Below are 16,227 nucleotides of genomic sequence, written 5' to 3' on the forward strand. Positions count from 1 at the left end.
AGCATAAAGGGAGCGGATCCCGCCGGGCAGTTCAGTGGCCAATCCTTGGGGCGAATGGTTGCTCTTCCACCCAGCGCTTCTCCTGGACTTCTGCGCTTCTCCCGCCGGGCAGCCTCCCCTCCCCGGGTTCACAGAGGAGGGATCCCCCCTCCAGCCTCCGTCCTCCCTTCCCGGTTCTCCCGGCCCTCCTCCTCCCCTCGCACGCCGAAAAAGGCGCTCCGTCTCCCCCTTCCTCGCACCAAGAGCGCCCCGGCGTCTGCGCCTTCTCCTCCCGGGGCGGCTGGTCTGGGGCGGCCTCCTTCTGCGGGCGGGCCGGGCGGAGGAGACCGAAGGCGGTCCTGGGCCGGCCGGCCTGTCCGGGTCTCACTTGCCCACCGAGTCGAAGAGGAGGCGGTTCTGCTCGGCCTGGGCTTGCTGGCTCTGCGCCCGGGAGATCTCCATCATCTGGCGGAGGAGGTGGAAAGTCAAGTCGATGGAGAGCGGCGGGTCGCGGCGCTTCAGGCGCTCGGCCAGGCGGCGGCGCAGCAGCTCCCCGTCGGGGCCCCAGCGCGGCAGCGAGCGCACCAGCAAGGCCGCCCCGTCGGGCCCCGGAGCCGGCAGCGGGGGCGGGAGAGGCCGGGCGGCGGCGGCACGGTCTCCCCCCCGGAGCAGCAGCAGCAGCCGCAGCCGCAGGCTCAAGCCGCGCTCGGCGCTGCCGTCGAGGGCCGGCCTGACTCCGAGAGCCGCCGCGTGTGACACCAGCAGGAGCGAGGCCACGAGGATGGGCAGCGGCGCCCGCCTCAGGCTGGGGCGGTCCAGGCCTGGAGGGGGAGAGGAACAGAACATCAGGAGGGCCCCGGAGCCGTCGCATCAGGCCCAAGGGGGCCGTCGGGGCCCGCAGCCGCTTCTCGCAGCGAGAGAGCAAGAGGGCTCAGTCGCAGCGCGCGAGGCAGAGGCTGAAGCAGCCCCGACGCCCACCTGTAGCGCAGCCCCCCACCGCCCCGTCCCTCCTCCAGCTCTTCTCCCCCCAGGTCCCCCGGGCAAACTCTAGGGCAGAGAAGACTGCGCCCCCACCCACGTCCCTCACCAGCCATCTCTCGGCCGCTCCGGGTGTCCGATGCCAACAGGGGGCGACACGGGGCAGCCCCGGACCAGGCTCCCTCCGCAGGAAAGAGGGTTTTCTCCGCCTCGGCGTGAGGAGATCTTCCTCTTCTTCCTCTTCTTCTTCTTCTTCTTCTTCTTCTTCTTCTCTCTCTCTTTCTCCTTTTTCCCGCCCTGCGACGCCGGGGACTCTCTCGCCACGGTGTCCTTGCCAAGCCGGGAAGAAGGGTGCGCGGAGCCGCGGGAGGAATCTTTATATAGAGCAGGCCGGGAGATCCATTGACGTCAGCTCGGGACATGGACTGATTGCCGATGGAGCGGGCGGCGGCGGCGGCCCCCGAAGGACCCTCCTGGGACCGGGCGGAGGAGAAGGAGTCGCGGCTCCCCCCCTGCGCGCCCCCCGCCCCCGCCGGGAAGCGGGAGGGATTCTCGGCGCTTCTGCCGCTGAGCCCCGAGGCTGCGGGCAGGAACCTCTGGACGTCCGTCCTGGACTCCACGGCACTCGCGCGCCCCCCCGCCCCGCTTGGCCTTCTCGCGCCCCCCCCCCCTTACCCCTCCAGGCTCCGGGCTGCACGACTCTGGAGGAGGGGCTGCGCCGACTGAGAGCGATAGACTGGAGAGGAGGGGCTGTGGGTGCGGGACAGCGATATCCCCCCCCCCAATAAAACCACAGAATGAATGAATTCCAGAGTTGGAAGGGACCCCAAGGGTCATCTAGTCCAACCCCCAGCTATGCAGGAATCACAGTTCAAGAATCACTGACATAGAACGGAATAGTTGCAAGGGGCCCCGAGGGTCATCTAGCGCAACCCCGTCCAACGCAGGGAGGTGATGGCTGGGCGGAGCTCGGGCGGGAAGCGTCTGTGTCCGGAAAGGGGAGCAGAAGGAAGGCCGCGCGGTTTGTGTCTAGCGCACCGCGCTTCCCTGCGCATAAGGGTAAGACAGTTGAAAGTGCAGGCGGCACATTGACCCTTCAGACGCCACAGAAGTCGTAGGCTGTTTCCCTAAGGAACCTGATCCTCAGGTAGTGTGGTGGGGTACGCGCCAGGATGGGGGGGGGGAGGGAGTAGCACCTAGCAGTCGGCGCCCTCAAGGGAGAGATCCGGGGGATTTATTGCCAGTTGGCCTCTTGAAGGGGGTTTCCTGCCCTCGAGGCAATATCTAATTTACTTTAGTTATTAATTAAAATCAACAACAACAACAACCACAAAACAACATAGCTGAAGAGGAGGACCATTTTGTCCCATCTCCGCCTGCCTTCTCTAGGCGCCGTTTGGAGGGTGAGGTTCTGAAGTGTTGCTTCGGGCTCGAGCACGCAGAGAGCAAGAGGAGATCCAGACCTGGGCTGCGGGGAACCCCAAAGTGAGGCTGTCCAAACTGGGGTCCAGGCCAGAGGGGCAAATCCCCGCAGGCAGAGCCAGGAAGCAGAGGCCGGCGGCCGAGCGGACCCAAGAGACTGGCCCTCCGGCCGCTGTCACGGTGGAGTGGGGAGGGGGGCAAGATTAGGGCTTGCTGCGGAGGAAGCTGTGGTTTGGGAGAAGCTCGGCTCCCCGCTCAGGCGAAATCTCCTCACAGGGCACAGACTGCCTTCCACGTCCACCGGGGAGAGACATGGCCACATGCTCAGGAACAGGGGGCTTCGGCGGGTTGGGCTAGATGACCTTTGGAGGGCCCGGCAACCCTACAATTCGAAGATTCTAAGCGCGCCGAATTCGGCCGGGAGAAGCCGCTCTCCGTGGTGCTGAACAGGCGCCACCGCTCTCCCTGCCTCTGTCCCGCCTCCAGACCCGGAGACGCGCCTCGCTCCCGCAGAGCGCAGCCCCGAGCGGTTGTCCTCTGCTACCCCGACTCCTCCTTGCTGGGATGTTGCCCAAACTGGCGCCCGCGAGCCCCTCCGCCCAGTGCGCTCGGGCTCCCCAGCCATCATTCCTATAGCCATTAAGGTCTCCCTCGAGGCCAGGGGCTGGGTTCAGGGAGGGGGCCAGGGAGGGGTCCTGCTTCCCGACCCCCACAGCGGAAGGAGGGCTCACAGTGGCTGGGAAAGGCCTCGGCTCGGGGGGGGGGGAGAGAAGCAGATGCTCGGAGTGCAGAAGGGCCCAGGTTCAATCTTTGCGCCCTCGGGTGAGGCTGGCAAAGACTTTGGAGACGCTGGAGAGCCTCTGGCGGGGAAGCGGACTGTCTGGGGACAGAGGGGTCGCTCCGAAATGCCCTTTCCCTCCCCGTGGGATTTCAGGGTCCGGGGTTTCGGGAAGGCTCGGCCCGGCTAACCTCACCGCAAGGCCCGCGAGCGCCTTTCTTTCCCCAGCCTCTTAGTGCGGCAGCCTGCTCCTCGCCTCGCAGCCGGAGCCCCGGAGGCCATTGCACTGACCGCATCCAAGTGCCTTTTAATTGAGCGTCATTAGGGCTCCCGCTTCTGGCATGAGGGAGCGCAGGGGAGCGAGGCAGACTTTGAGGTGGGGTGTCCCTGTAGGACAGGTCCTTGCAAATCGTGAGCCACGATGGGAAGCGGGACTCTGCGTGGCTCTCCAGGGAGGAAAGGCCCGAGGGGAGCTCACTTGCGCTTCAGAGAACTGGGTTTGGGGGTCTCTTAGCCAAGGATGGATGAGGAGCAGGCCGGCACGGGCTTGGGCCGCAGCGTGACTGGGAGCTGGAAGGGGGGTGCTGCCGCCCTTCTTGGGGTGTCCCCCCCCAACGACGAGCTGTCTACCTTGCTGGGCCAGAGAGCGCCTGGGGGCTCTGGCTGACCGACAGGTTTATTTCCGACCGTCGCGCTGCCCGCCACCCACGCCCACCTTTTGGCCCAGCCGAGCGGAGAGCGGGCCTTGCGCCTGAAGCCCCCCTGGCCGGGGAAGGGGGTCCGGCCTCTGCGTCGCCTGGAGCTGAGGCTGCCTCGCTCACGAGGGAAGACGGCGCGGCGCAGCGCGGGGCTCAGCTGGCGCGCTCGGCCGCCGGGAGACAAAGCAAACACCCCCGGCAATTGCTTGGCCTCTTGGCAAACACGCGCCGGGCGGGAGGCGAGCGAACAAGACCGGCCCGCAGGGAGGAGGCCGCGTACCGCCATCGCAGGCAGGAGCCGAAGGAGCGGGCGGAGCAGGATCGGCCCTCGGAGCCGTCCTGACACCTTCGCCGGCCGGACTCTTTGCGTCCTTCTGCAGATGCCCGATTCCACATTCCCGCAAGGCAGCAGTGCTTTAGGAGCTTGTAAGCGCACCAGTAGTGATGTATGGAAGTGAGAGCTGGACCATCAAGAAGGCTGATCGCCGAAGAATGGATGCTTTTGGATTCTGGTGCTGGAGGAGACTCTGGAGAGTCCCATGGACTGCAAGAAGATCAAACCGATCAATTCTTCAGGAAATCAGCCCTGAGTGCTCACTGGAAGGACAGATCCTGAAGCTGAGGCTCCAAGACTTTGGCCACCTCATGAGAAGACTCCCTGGAAAAGACCCTGATGTTGGGAAAGATGGAGGGCACAAGGAGAAGGGGAAACAGAGGACGAGATGGTGGGACAGTGTTCTCGAAGCTACCAGCATGAGTTTGACCCAACTGCGGGAGGCAGTGGAAGACAGGAGTGCCTGGCCTGCTCTGGTTGGGGGGTCAAGAAGAGGCGGACACGACTAAGCGACTCAACAACAACAAAGCGCACCAGCTCAGGTGCACCCATCATGTCCACCCCCCCTCCCACCCGAAGGTAGACCCCTCCTGCCCACAGAGGCTCAATTTAGCCACGGATAGACATTTCCGCCACGTTTGCCTATTCCCCTTTCAATGCCACCTTTGCAGCTTTCACCTTCTCCTGTTCCTCACTTCCTCTGGGGGCCACACAAACACCCTCCCCGTAGATCCTGCTGGGCACGTTGTCCACCTTTTCATCCAGAGGCTGAGTGGCACCTCCTGGGCCTGAGAGACCTTTGCCCCAAGACTCACGTTGAGTCTGTGTGCTGCCATCAAAGACAGGAGACACTGTTTTTCACAACGGATTTATTCGGCTCAGTAGCCTCCTTCACAGGAAGATCAGAGAAAGCCACAAAGGGGGCCCTTGCAGTCTGTCACAGTGATATGCCAGATGCCCTCCCTTGCTTCCCTTCCCTAGCAATTAGGACTGAGGTAGACTGTCCCTGTACATGGAAGCTCCATGCAGCCACCCCAACATGGCCCCCAAGAGACCTTTCTCCTTCATACAGTTGCTGAATACTTTTTGGAAGCCACGTAAAGTGATGAGTGCAGTGAGGGTTGTGCCCAGTTGATAAAAGCCTGGTCTCTCACGGGCTGGCCCCTCACTTGGCACGAGAGGCTGCCATGCATTCTGCCAGGGGAAAGAGCCAAGAGATGGGCTAGGTCATGGGTAGCCAAACTAAGGCCCAGGGGCCGGATCCAGCTCAATCTCAGTCTGGCTCACGGACGGTCCTGGAATCAGCGTGTTTTTACATGAGTAGAATGTGTCCTTTTATTTAAAATGCATCTCTGGGTTATTTGTGGGACATAGGAATGCGTTCATTCTCCCCTCCCCCCCAAAAAAATACAGTCCGCCCCCCCCCCAGGTCTGAGGGACAGTGGACCGGCCCCCTGCTGAAAAAGTTTGCTGACCCCTGGGCTAGAGTCTGCCTGTTTCTCCCCACTGTGCTCTGACAAAGGAGGCAGATGAGGAGCTTCCAGTGGGGCGCAGGGGTCACAGCACCCCTGGGGCCTCCCAATGACACAGAATGACGCCCTCAACCCTCATGTGGGGCTGGCAAGCCGGGTGTCGAGGCAGAGGGGGCTTCCTTTGCCAGAGACCATCCAAGAGAGACACAGGAAGGAGCTCCAGGCGATACGGTCCATCAGGGGTGAGCCTGTGGCTGGACTCCAGCTCCCACCATCCCTGACAACTGGGAGCAACTGGGGCCTGGAGCCCAACCATAGCTCAGGTCTTCCGGGCTTCTCTCTGCCACTGGGGGGCCAGTATTGGGGAGGGGGTGCATGGAGCAGCCTGGCCTCTTGGTTGTGGGGCAGGCGGGTGCACAGGGCCGTAGTGGATGACCAGAGTCGGGAGCAGAGGGGCTGGAGTCAGGATGAGTCTCCTCCACCGGTCACAGCTGGTTGGCCTTCCAGGAGAGATAGGCGTTCCAGACAATGGCAACACACTGGACCACGGCCAGCCTGGGGGGGGCAGAGAAAGAGCTGAGGGGCAGCGACTCTGCCAAGGGGGGGCAGGGGGTGTGTGTCCCTGCAGGCAGGAAAGGGAGGTCTTACCTGTAGTTCAGGGGGACAAAGTAGAAGTTGGCCACTTGCACAGCCGGCCAGATCTGAAAGGGAGAGGGAGCGAGAGATGCGCCACTGGGGAAGCAGCATGGCCGCCAAGCGCAGGGCCTCAGGAAGACCCCTCCCCAACCCCCCAGGCCCAAACCTCTCAGGGAAAGGGGAGCTGTGATTCCTGCGTGACAATTGGGGGCCCCATCCAACTCCTGATGTGCTGAGCTTGGAGGCTGCCAGAGAGATGCTGCAGACTGACTGACCAGGCGATCCTGTAGGGCCTCTGGAAGGGCAGCCAAGGAGCCCCCTTTGCCAGGCAGGGCTGTGCGGGGGGGGGGGGGGAGATGGCAGGTGGCACAGGGAGGCAGGTCCTGCCAGGGGGCAGCTGGAGGACTCACGTAATAGTTGGTGATCAGGGCATCCGTGTAGTCCTGCAAGAGAGCAACACACAGAGGAAGCGGGGGTGAGGGCTGGCTGGCAGGGCCCCCGCCATGGCTCAGTCAACCCCCCCCCCCGCCCTGAGAGGGACTTCTCCATGCCAGGCACCTCCTGGAGACTTCTGGGGAGGCTCAGAGCCAGGGAGCGTCTCCAGAAGTTTATCCCAGACTCCTTTCTCTGCCCTCCTTGCGCCTTGATCTTGTGAACTGCCCTGAGACCTTGTGATCAAGGGTGGAATATAAATCTAACAAAGAATAACAACAACAATGTTGTTGGTCTTCCTTTCACAGACTTCGCCTCACCCCCTCCTCTTAGAAAACAACCCCCATTCCTCCCAAGACTTCCCCCTCCCAGGTCACCTTCACAGCACTCCTTGGAGGGGTTTATTGTTTATTATTATTATTATTATTATTATTATTATTATTATTATTATTAAACCACCCTATACTCGGAGGTCCCACCTCCCTGAGGGACACGGGGGGGGTCCCCCTTCACAAAGGCTCAGCCACTCCCACCCCCCTCTACAGACCTGCCCTTGGGGCACCTGGGACTCGGTCCTGGAAGAGTCCTGGTGGGGTTGGGGGAGCAGAAACCCTTCTGGTCCACGGAACCCCACCATGGGCCCCCCTCTATACTTCTGGCCCATGGAACCCCCAATTCTCTACTCCTGAGTGGGGGTCAGGCAAAGGCAGAAGGGTGCTGGTGTGTTGATCCTGCTTGGCTCTCTCCACCCCCCCTCCTTCTCTGAGACTTGGTGGCACATCCAGCTGCTCAGGAGGGAGGGGGTCACTGTGACATTTATCCTCCTGTGACTCATCTCTGGTGAGTAAAGCAGCCGACTCTTTCAGATGGGAAGAAGAGGCTCTTGAAAGAGATGGGGAGGGGGCTGTGCGTGTGTCAGGCGGGCCGGATCCCTGTACCAGGCTGTCCAGGTGACGCGAGAGACATTGGCAGGGGTCACGCAGGGCCCTCGCAGGACAGAAGGCAGCCGGGGGGGGGGGCAGATGCTGCAGCTCAAAGGGCAGAGGGGCTGGCGGGATGGGCAGGGGGCCTGTGTGGCAGGCCAGGACATCGGAGGGGGAGCAGGGCCAGAGCAAGGGGACGGCCACCTCGTCCAGTGGCCCCTCTCCCCCCACCAGGTGAGGGCTCTCGCGCTCAGATCCTGCTTGGCGGCTTCCCTGGGGGGCACCTGGCCGGCCGCTGTGAGAAGAGGAGGCTCCCCCAGAAGGGCCACTGGCCTCATCCAGCAGGGGAAGAGCAGCAGCAGCAGCTTGCCTGTGACACCCCCTCCCCAGCCTCTCCTTCGGCCATGAGGACTAGCAACTTCATCCTGGAGGAATTTCCCTTATCTAAAAGGGTAAAAGGACCCCTGACCATGGGCGACTCTGGGGTTGTGGCGCTCATCTTGCTTTATTGGCCAAGGGAGCCGGCGTACAGCTTCTGGGTCACGTGGCCAGCATGATTAAGCCGCTTCTGGCGAACCAGAGTAGCGCACGGAAACGCCGTTCACCTTCCCGCCAGAGCAGTACCTATTTATCTACTTGCACTTCGTGCTTTCGAACTGCTAGGTGGGCAGGAGCAGGGACCGAGCAACGGGAGCTCACCCCGTGGCGGGGATTTGAACCGCTGACCTTCTGATCGGCAAGTCCTAGGCTCTGTGGTTTAACCCACAGCGCCACCCGCCTCCCTTCCCTTATCTAAGAGCCATCCAAATGGGTGGCCGTGGCTGTCCCTTGTGGAAGGGAGTTCTGCTGCTTAACTAAGTGTTTTGGGCCGAGAAGTCCTTCCTTTTGTCAGACCTGGATCCAGCCATGGAAGACGTCCCCAAACACCTCTCCGAAGGCGGAATGGAAACCTCCAAGGAATAACTCTCTGGCACAGCAATCGACTACAAGCACAGAGGCAGAGTGACCCCCAATACTGGCAGCATCAAGGAAGGAAATCAGGGATTCTTCAATGCGGGGGGGGGGGGTCCCTTGCAACTCTGCCGCTCCAGAGATGGCTTCCCTGCCAGCTGCCCTGCGGCCAACTCACCCGCTGGATCTTGCCCCAGTTCTCCTCCAGGGACAGGCCGTTGAGCGCTCCTGCCACGGCCAGGAAAGAGCCCAGGAAGCAGGGGGCGAAGCCGGCCTGTGGGAGAGAAGAGAGGGGATCCATGGGGAGAAGGTGAAGACTTCAAGCAAGGAGCTGGGAAGGAAGAAGAGCTCCCTGGCCCCCAGGAACCAGGGTCCCCCAGGAAGCCCCCTCCCCACCCGCCCCGTGCAGCTGACGAAGAGAGGGGCCAAACCAAGCATCAGAGCAAGTCGCCCTGGGGGCCGGAGCAGGGACAGGTGATAGGGCAGCCTTCTTCAAATGCCCAAAGGAGAAGCCAGCTTCTTTCCTGCTGCTCCTCCAGAGGGGAGGACCCAAACCAGCGGATTTAAACGCAAGAAAGGAGATGAACCACTAGGAAAAGCTTCGCTGTTTGACGGCGGAACAGAGACCCCTGTGAGGCGGTGGACTCTCCTTCCTGAGAGGTTTTTGGGTTGAGGTCGGATGCCCGCCAGCCAGGGATTCCTGAGCTGCGGAAGAGGAGGCTGCAAAGCCCCGGCCGGCCGCTTGGCTTGGGGGTCCCCCGGAGAGAGCCCCCTGACCTGATCGAGCAGCATCTTGTGGAACGCAGCCCCCCTGGTGGTGCCGGGCACCAGGCGGTCAAGGACGTGGTACCAGCCTCCAATGACCGGACCCTGCAGGGGAGAGGGGCAGTCGGGGTCACAGCACAGCAACTGAGGCAGAGCCTCCCCCTACAGCCACAGAGGACCAGAGAGACCCAGGCCTGCCAGGTCAAGGCAGCCCCCTGGCCCAGCCCCCTGGGTGAAGCAGTCTCCCCAGGAGCCAAGAGGAACGTCTCCCAGCCCGGAGGCCCTTCTGGCTTGGTGCTCCTGTGCCACCCAATTTGCCCTGGCTCACCACAAAGCAGAAACCGATGGCCATCATCTTCAGGGTCCGCCGGCTGCTGTGCCCAGCCAGCCCTCTCCTCTCCACCGCCTGCTGGGAGATCACATCTCCCACGCCCACCAGGGTCCCTGTGCAAAAGCAACATCATCTCGTGGGTGGGGTGCAATGTCTGCCCAGCCCCAGAGGACAAGTCAAAGGACTCACTTCCTGGCTTGGGCCAAAGCACATTTGGCTCCTTGTTGCCTTGAAGATCCGGATTGAAAACTGGAATTAAACCTGAGTGTTTTGATCCTGGTTGGCAAGGCCAGCTCAACCCCCCGTTTGCCAGCCTGAAGGCAGCTCTGAGCTCGTTTGCTCCAGGCAGAAAAGGAGGGAGGGCCGCGCACGACCCCCCCCAGAGCCGAACCATGTTTGGCCTTACGGCTGAGCTCCTCACGTGGAAAACCTCATGTACACACAAAACAATGTATTTCTTTCCTAAAATTCATACACTGCTTGATTGGGGGGGGGGAATCTCTCAAAGTGGTTTACAAAAAGAGAAAAGTTTGGGTGGCCGTCAGTCAGGGATGTTTTAGTTGTGATCTCTGTGTTGCAGAAGGTTGGACTAGATGACTCTCAGGGTCCCTCCCAACTCCACAATTTATGATGCTCCCTATAGAAGCAACCAATAGTGATGTGTGGAAGTGAGAGCTGGACCATCAAGAAGGCTGATCACCAAAGAATTTTGAATTCTGGTGCTGGAGGAGACTCTTGAGAGTCCCATGGACTGCAAGAAGATCCAACCTCTCCATTCTGAAGGAAATCAGCCCTGAGTGCTCACTGGAAGGACAGATCCTGAAGCTGAGGCTCCAAGACTTTGGCCGCCTCATGAGAAGAGAAGACTCCCTGGAAAAGACCCTGATGTTGGGAAAGATGGAGGGCACAAGGAGAAGGGGACGGCAGAGGACAAGATGGTGGGACAGTGTTCTCGAAGCCACCAGCATGAGTTTGACCAAACTGCGGGAGGCAGTGGAAGGCAGGAGGGCCTGGCGTGCTCTGGTCCAGGGGGTCACAAAGAAGCGGACACGACTAAACAACAACAAAAATAGAAGCAAACTATAGACTGCTGGGTTGGAAGGCGGAGGAAAGGGGGTGCAGGGCTGCCTCCATTTCTGCCAAGCCACATCTTCCCCAGCCCAGGCCTGGCTTCTTCTGGTCTCTGGCCAAGGGGGCAGAGCCTCTGAGCCACTGCCTCCCCCAAAGTCCCTGCCAGCTATCTGTTGACGTCAAGCCTCCCTCCTTGGAGCGGATCCAGTGAGCTGGCAAAGGGAGAAGACTCAGCCCTGTGCCCAGAAGAAGAGAAGCCGCCTCTCTTCCCCCAGAGAGGGGGGACGGAAGGGGGCCATGGCCAAGCGAGGGAGGGGGCTCAGCCAGGGTCTCCAGCACAGCTGCCTCCGTTTCCTCTGCATGCTCTGACCTCCAGGTCCCAAGGAGGGTGGGGCTCCCCTTCCTGGGAGGTTTTTACACAGACTCTACGATTCCTGCACTGAAGGGGGTTAGACTGGATGGGCTTCGGGGGTCCCTTCCAATTCTACCATTCTAAGAATCTGCCAGAAATGCCAAATTTGACCCCTGTCTCAGTGACTGCTCTGCCCACCAGCTAATTAACAGCCCCTGGCAGGAAGGCAAAAGAAAAGGAGTTGGGAAAGGGAAATCCAACGAGATGGCAAAGCGGAATGAACATCAAGATTTCACTCCGGCCTTGAGCATGATATTGGGGCCCTGCAAAAGTATGCGCCAGCCCCGTGACTGGAAGACGCCCCCCAGGGAGGGTCACAGAATCCTCCCTTCCTGAAGAACACCAGAGTCCCCAGGAAACAGGGGTGTTCCAGATCTGCAGCGGAGGAGGAAGAAGAGGAGAGTTTCTGTGAATCGGAAGGTTTGAAAGGAAGCAGCACACAGAACTGAGTTGAGCTCAGGTCATGCTCTGGGCAAGGGGGGGGGCTGTCATTCACTTGGGGGCACCTGGCTGGTCACTGTGAGAACAGGACGTTTGGCTCTTCTCGTGCAAGGGTCCCTTCCAAAACTAGTCCCAATGCCTGCTCTCTAATGCCTCCCCCCTCCCAGCCCCCTTGCCTGTGCAGACCTTCCTTGGGTGGGATGTTCAGCCCCGAAGAGACAGGGACCCCCCCCCTTTGGATGCCGTGTCAGAAACAGCGTGGTGTTGGCTCAGCTTCTCCACTTGCTCATTGACAAACTCACAGCTTCTGTCGCCAAAGGCTCCCTCCCAGCTCCATTCATTCATTCATTCATTCACTCACCCAGATTGGCGGGAAGGGGAGAGAGGTGGCACCTGCATGACGCAGCTGGCAGCCGGGCCAAGTGTAATGGGATGAGAGTCGCTCTGTGCCAGCCGCACCACAGAGATTGACGACTCCCCGAGCGATGACTTCACCCGCAAGGAGCCTTGGGAGGCTGCCAACGCCACTCCCCCCCCCCAACACACACAGCAGACGGGCAGTTCCATGGCACCTGGTGGAAGGATGGATACCCCCCCCCCAGGAGAAGTGAAGAAGCAGGGGGAGGAGGGAGGAGATAAGAGAAGCCCTGCTGGATCTAGGCCAAGGCCCACCCTTTTACTTTATATTTCAGACTTTCATTTTTATACATTTCAATAATTTTACAATCATGTTAACATTTCAAAACTTGACTTCCTTCCCCCTCTTTCTGTGGCTCCTTAAATTTATTTTTAACATTTTTTGCATATACAAATTAACTTAATTTGCTCGTTTACTCGTCTACTTTAAAAATATACTCTTATAAAACTGCAGATTACAATAACCCTGTCAATGTTCCTATCTGTTTACAGTTTGTTTGTAAATATTCCCTAAACCATTTCCATTCTTTTATAGAAAGTTTGCTATCTTGATTTCTTATTTTTCAAGTATGTTTCGCCATTTCTGCATATTCCATAAGTTTTCGTATCTATTCTTCTTTTTCTGGGACTTCTTCTAGGCCAAGGGTCCACCTTGCTCAGCTTCCTGTCTCCCCCCCCCTGCCCCCATCCAGATGCCACAATGGGAGGCCCCCAAAATGGGCAGAAGCAAGAGAGCAGCAACTCTCCCCACTTGCAATGCCTGGAAACCCGTATCAGAAATGAACCAAATTAAAAGCTATGTTCAAGCTCTGGTTTTCCCAGGGGTGATGTATGGAAGTGAGAGCTGGACCATCAAGAAGGCTGATCGCCGAAGAATGGATGCTTTTGAATTCTGGTGCTGGAGGAGACTCTTGAGAGTCCCATGGACTGCGAGAAGATCAAACCTCTCCATTCTGAAGGAAATCATCCCTGAGTGTTCACTGGAAGGACAGATCCTGAAGCTGAGGCTCCAAGATTTTGGCCACCTCATGAAAAGAGAAGTCTCCCTGCAAAAAGACCCTGATGTTGGGAAAGATGGAGGGTGCAAGGAGAAGGGGAGACAGAGGACGAGATGGTGGGACAGTGTTCTCGAAGCTACAAACATGAGTCTGACCAAACTGCAGGAGGCAGTTGAAGACAGGAATGCCTGGTCCAGGGGGTCACAAAGAGTCGGGCACGACTAAGCGACTAAAGAACAACAAGAACCCAATAAGAAGCAACTGGATCAGGCCGATGGTCCCTCTAGCCCAGCATCCTGTTCTCACAGAGGTCAAAATAAGAAAATTCCTTCCAGTAGCACCTTAAAGACCAACTCAGTTAGTTCTTGGTATGAGCTTTCGTGTGCATGCACACTTCTTCAGATACACTGAAACAGAAGTTGCCAGATCCTTCTATATAGTGAGAAGGTGGGGAGGGGTATTACTCAGAAGGGTGGTGGGAATGGGAGATTGGCAGATAGCTGAGATGAGCCTGCTGACAACTCTTAACGACTGCAATAGGTCTTCCAGGAAAAGGCAAGGGGTGAGAAGGTGAAAAATGGCTTAGTCATGTATAATGAGATAAGAATCCAATGTCTCTGTTCAGACCAGGTCTCTCCATGGTTTTAAGTTTGGTAATGAGTTGCAATTCAGCAGCTTCTCTTTCCAGTCTATTTCTGAAATTCCTTTGTAGTAAAACAGCTACTTTGAGATCTTGTATAGAATGTCCTGGGAGATTGAAGTGTTCTCCTACTGGTTTCTCTGTTTTGTGATTCTTGATGTCAGATTTATGTCCGTTTATTCTTTGGCGTAAGGTCAGAGGTCAGTCAGAGGCCTGTGGGAACCCTGCAAGCAGGATCTGAGCCCAAGAGCAACTCTCCCTTCTTGCGGTTCCCAGCACTATGCAGATATTCAGAAGATTGATATTCAGAAGCATTGCTGACATCATGGCTAATATCCTTCCCTAGCCCCACCCCCAGGAATTTGTCTCATCCTCTTTTGAAGCCACCCAGGTTGGTGGCCAGGAGCTGGGGAGTCCGGGGTGGGAAGGACTGCTGCTTCAGAACTTGTTTGGGGCACAGAATCCAGAGTGGCAGCTGCTGCAGGGAGGGTCTGGCCCCATCCCAGGCAGAGGGTGCTATCCTGGCTGCACAAGGGGACTCAGCCCTCCTAAGCTACCAGGCGGGTCTTCCCTGGCTTGCAGGTGAGGCCTTCACCATTTACAGCTCAGGTAAAGGTAAAGGCAAAGTCGTCGTCCCCCCCCCCAATATGGGCTGTGCATAGTCTGAGCTACAGCTAGACAGGCTTGTCACACTTACAGTCACATACAACATTCCACCCCCTTTGCTGTGGGGCAGGCATGAAGACGTTGGGGCAAGGGAGGGCTTTTGGACAGTGCTCTTTTATTTTTAAGTGCACTTATAAGCCATGAACTTGTAAAATATGGCAGTCTACACTAAAATCATTTTTGAAAACTATAAAAATGCAGAGCAATGACCAAGAGGGAATAAAATGAATTAGCTAAAAGCACTTGGCAAAACAAAAACATTTTCATCAGGCGGCCAAACATCGGCACTGTGGGCACCCGTCTGATTTCAAGAGAAATGGAATTCCTATTTCATGGAGCCTGTGTGCAAAAGGCATTTGCTTGCGGATGAACTTGGAAGGATAAAAGACGACCGTGAGGCACCTCAGGGCAAGACCTCAGGATGCTCCCATCTGGGCTTGGTCTCTGGCTGCTGCCCCCGTGATGGTGGACGGAAGGAGCCCACTTCCCTAGCTCCTGACTGGGGGGGTCCTCCTCCCACCTGGGAAGAGCTGGGCAGCCCAACGTCCCTCAGGCAGGGGGGCGGCTAGTCAGAGCCATCTGCGGCCCCCCAACAATTCAGCAGAGCTCCCTGCACCACCCACTCTCCAGGAGCCAGCCCAGCCGAGGGTCAAACAGTGGGCTTGTGACCCCCCACTCAGCCCCTGGGGGACTAGCCTGCCACACAGGGTTGTGGTGAAGATGGAGACTGGGCTGGATGAATCCCTTAGCGGAATCAAGATTGCCGGAAGAAATATCAACAACCTCAGATATGCAGATGACACAACCTTGATGGCAGAAAGTGAGGAGGAATTAAAGAACCTTTTATTGAGGGTGAAAGAGGAGAGCGCAAAATATGGTCTGAAGCTCAACATTCAAAAAACGAAGATCATGGCCTCTGGTCCCATCACCTCCTGGCAAGTAGAAGGGGAAGAAATGGAGGCAGTGAGAGATTTTACTTTCTTGGGCTCCATGATCACTGCAAATGGTGACAGCAGCCACGAAATTAAAAGACGCCTGCTTCTTGGGAGAAGGGCAATGACAGGCCTAGACAGCATCTTAAAAAGCAGAGACATCACCTTGCCAACAAAGGTCCGTATAGTTAAAGCCATGGTTTTCCCAGTGGTGATGTACGGAAGTGAGAGCTGGACCATAAAGAAGGCTGATTGCCGAAGAATGGGTGCTTTTGAATTCTGGTGCTGGAGGAGACTCTTGAGAGTCCCATGGACTGCAAGGAGATCAAACCTCTCCATTCTGAAGGAAATCAGCCCTGAGTGCTCCCTGGAAGGACAGATCCTGAAGCTGAGGCTCCAAGACTTTGGCCACCTCATGAGAAGAGAAGACTCCCTGGAAAAGACCCTGATGTTGGGAAAGATGGAGGGCACAAGGAGAAGGGGACGACAGAGGATGAGATGGTTGGATGGTGTCGTTGAGGCTACCAGCATGAGTTTGACCAAACTGGGGGAGGCAGTGGAAGACAGGAGGGCCTGGCCTGCTCTGGTCCAGGGGGTCACGAAGAGGCGGACACCACTAAAGGACTAAACAACAAGAAGGCCTACACCGGCTACTTTGAGGCGGGAACAAATGCAACGAGGAGAGGAGGTTTGCTTCCCCTTTCCTGGAAAGGAGATTCCTGCCCTGGAGGAGGCCGCCCCGGAGCCATCCCTCTCCAAGCCAGAGCCCTCCCCGCCCCGCCGGGATGAATCCGGAGCAGGCGAGGGGAGCAAGGCGGGCGCGGCCTCCCTCTTACCGGCGGTGCCGATCTGCACCTTCCAGGGGTGCCGGGCCATCAGTCTCCGGTAGCCTCTCCACAGGGCCGCCGCCATGCCGCCAAAGGGACTTCCGGCGCCCGGAGATGACGTGGC

General features: G+C 58.4%; 2 protein-coding genes across 3 annotated transcripts; both read right to left on the reverse strand.

The window, feature by feature from the left end:
* Positions 1-182: 182 nt before the first annotated feature.
* UCN (urocortin) lies at positions 183-1,073 on the reverse strand (the record flags this gene model as incomplete). Its single annotated transcript, XM_082216296.1, has 2 exons — positions 183-800; positions 1,067-1,073. 2 exons carry the CDS (start codon positions 1,071-1,073, stop codon positions 364-366), a joined length of 444 nt encoding a protein of 147 aa, XP_082072422.1. The 3' UTR covers positions 183-363.
* A 3,970-nt stretch (positions 1,074-5,043) lies between these two features.
* MPV17 (mitochondrial inner membrane protein MPV17) lies at positions 5,044-16,227 on the reverse strand. 2 transcript variants are annotated; one of them, XM_082217136.1, is made up of 7 exons: positions 16,113-16,226; positions 9,697-9,812; positions 9,381-9,473; positions 8,782-8,877; positions 6,708-6,740; positions 6,310-6,362; positions 5,044-6,216 (listed from the first exon to the last, which is right to left on the reverse strand). In XM_082217136.1, the coding sequence occupies exons 1-7, from the start codon at positions 16,186-16,188 to the stop codon at positions 6,147-6,149; spliced, it is 537 nt and encodes a 178-aa protein (XP_082073262.1). In that variant the 5' UTR covers positions 16,189-16,226; the 3' UTR covers positions 5,044-6,146. The 2 variants fall into 2 exon arrangements, with proteins under 2 accessions (XP_082073262.1, XP_082073261.1); XM_082217135.1 differs by lacking the exons at positions 5,044-6,216; positions 6,310-6,362; positions 6,708-6,740; positions 8,782-8,877 and having other exon boundaries at positions 8,940-9,473; positions 16,113-16,227.

Source organism: Podarcis vaucheri (genome assembly GCF_965113315.1).
Source record: "Podarcis vaucheri genome assembly, chromosome: 3".
NCBI classification, from domain to species: domain Eukaryota; kingdom Metazoa; phylum Chordata; class Lepidosauria; order Squamata; family Lacertidae; genus Podarcis; species Podarcis vaucheri.

Excerpts from the sequence above, each read along its gene's own strand:
- MPV17 (XM_082217135.1), bottom strand. The coding sequence starts at position 16,188 with ATGGCGGCGGCCCTGTGGAGAGGCTACCGGAGACTGATGGCCCGGCAC. Across the intron at positions 9,813-16,112 it reads GGTGCAGATCGGCACCGCCG|GGACCCTGGTGGGCGTGGGA; the intron begins GTAAGAGGGAGG and ends GCTTTTGCACAG. Across the intron at positions 9,474-9,696 it reads CCATCGGTTTCTGCTTTGTG|GGTCCGGTCATTGGAGGCTG; the intron begins GTGAGCCAGGGC and ends TCTCCCCTGCAG.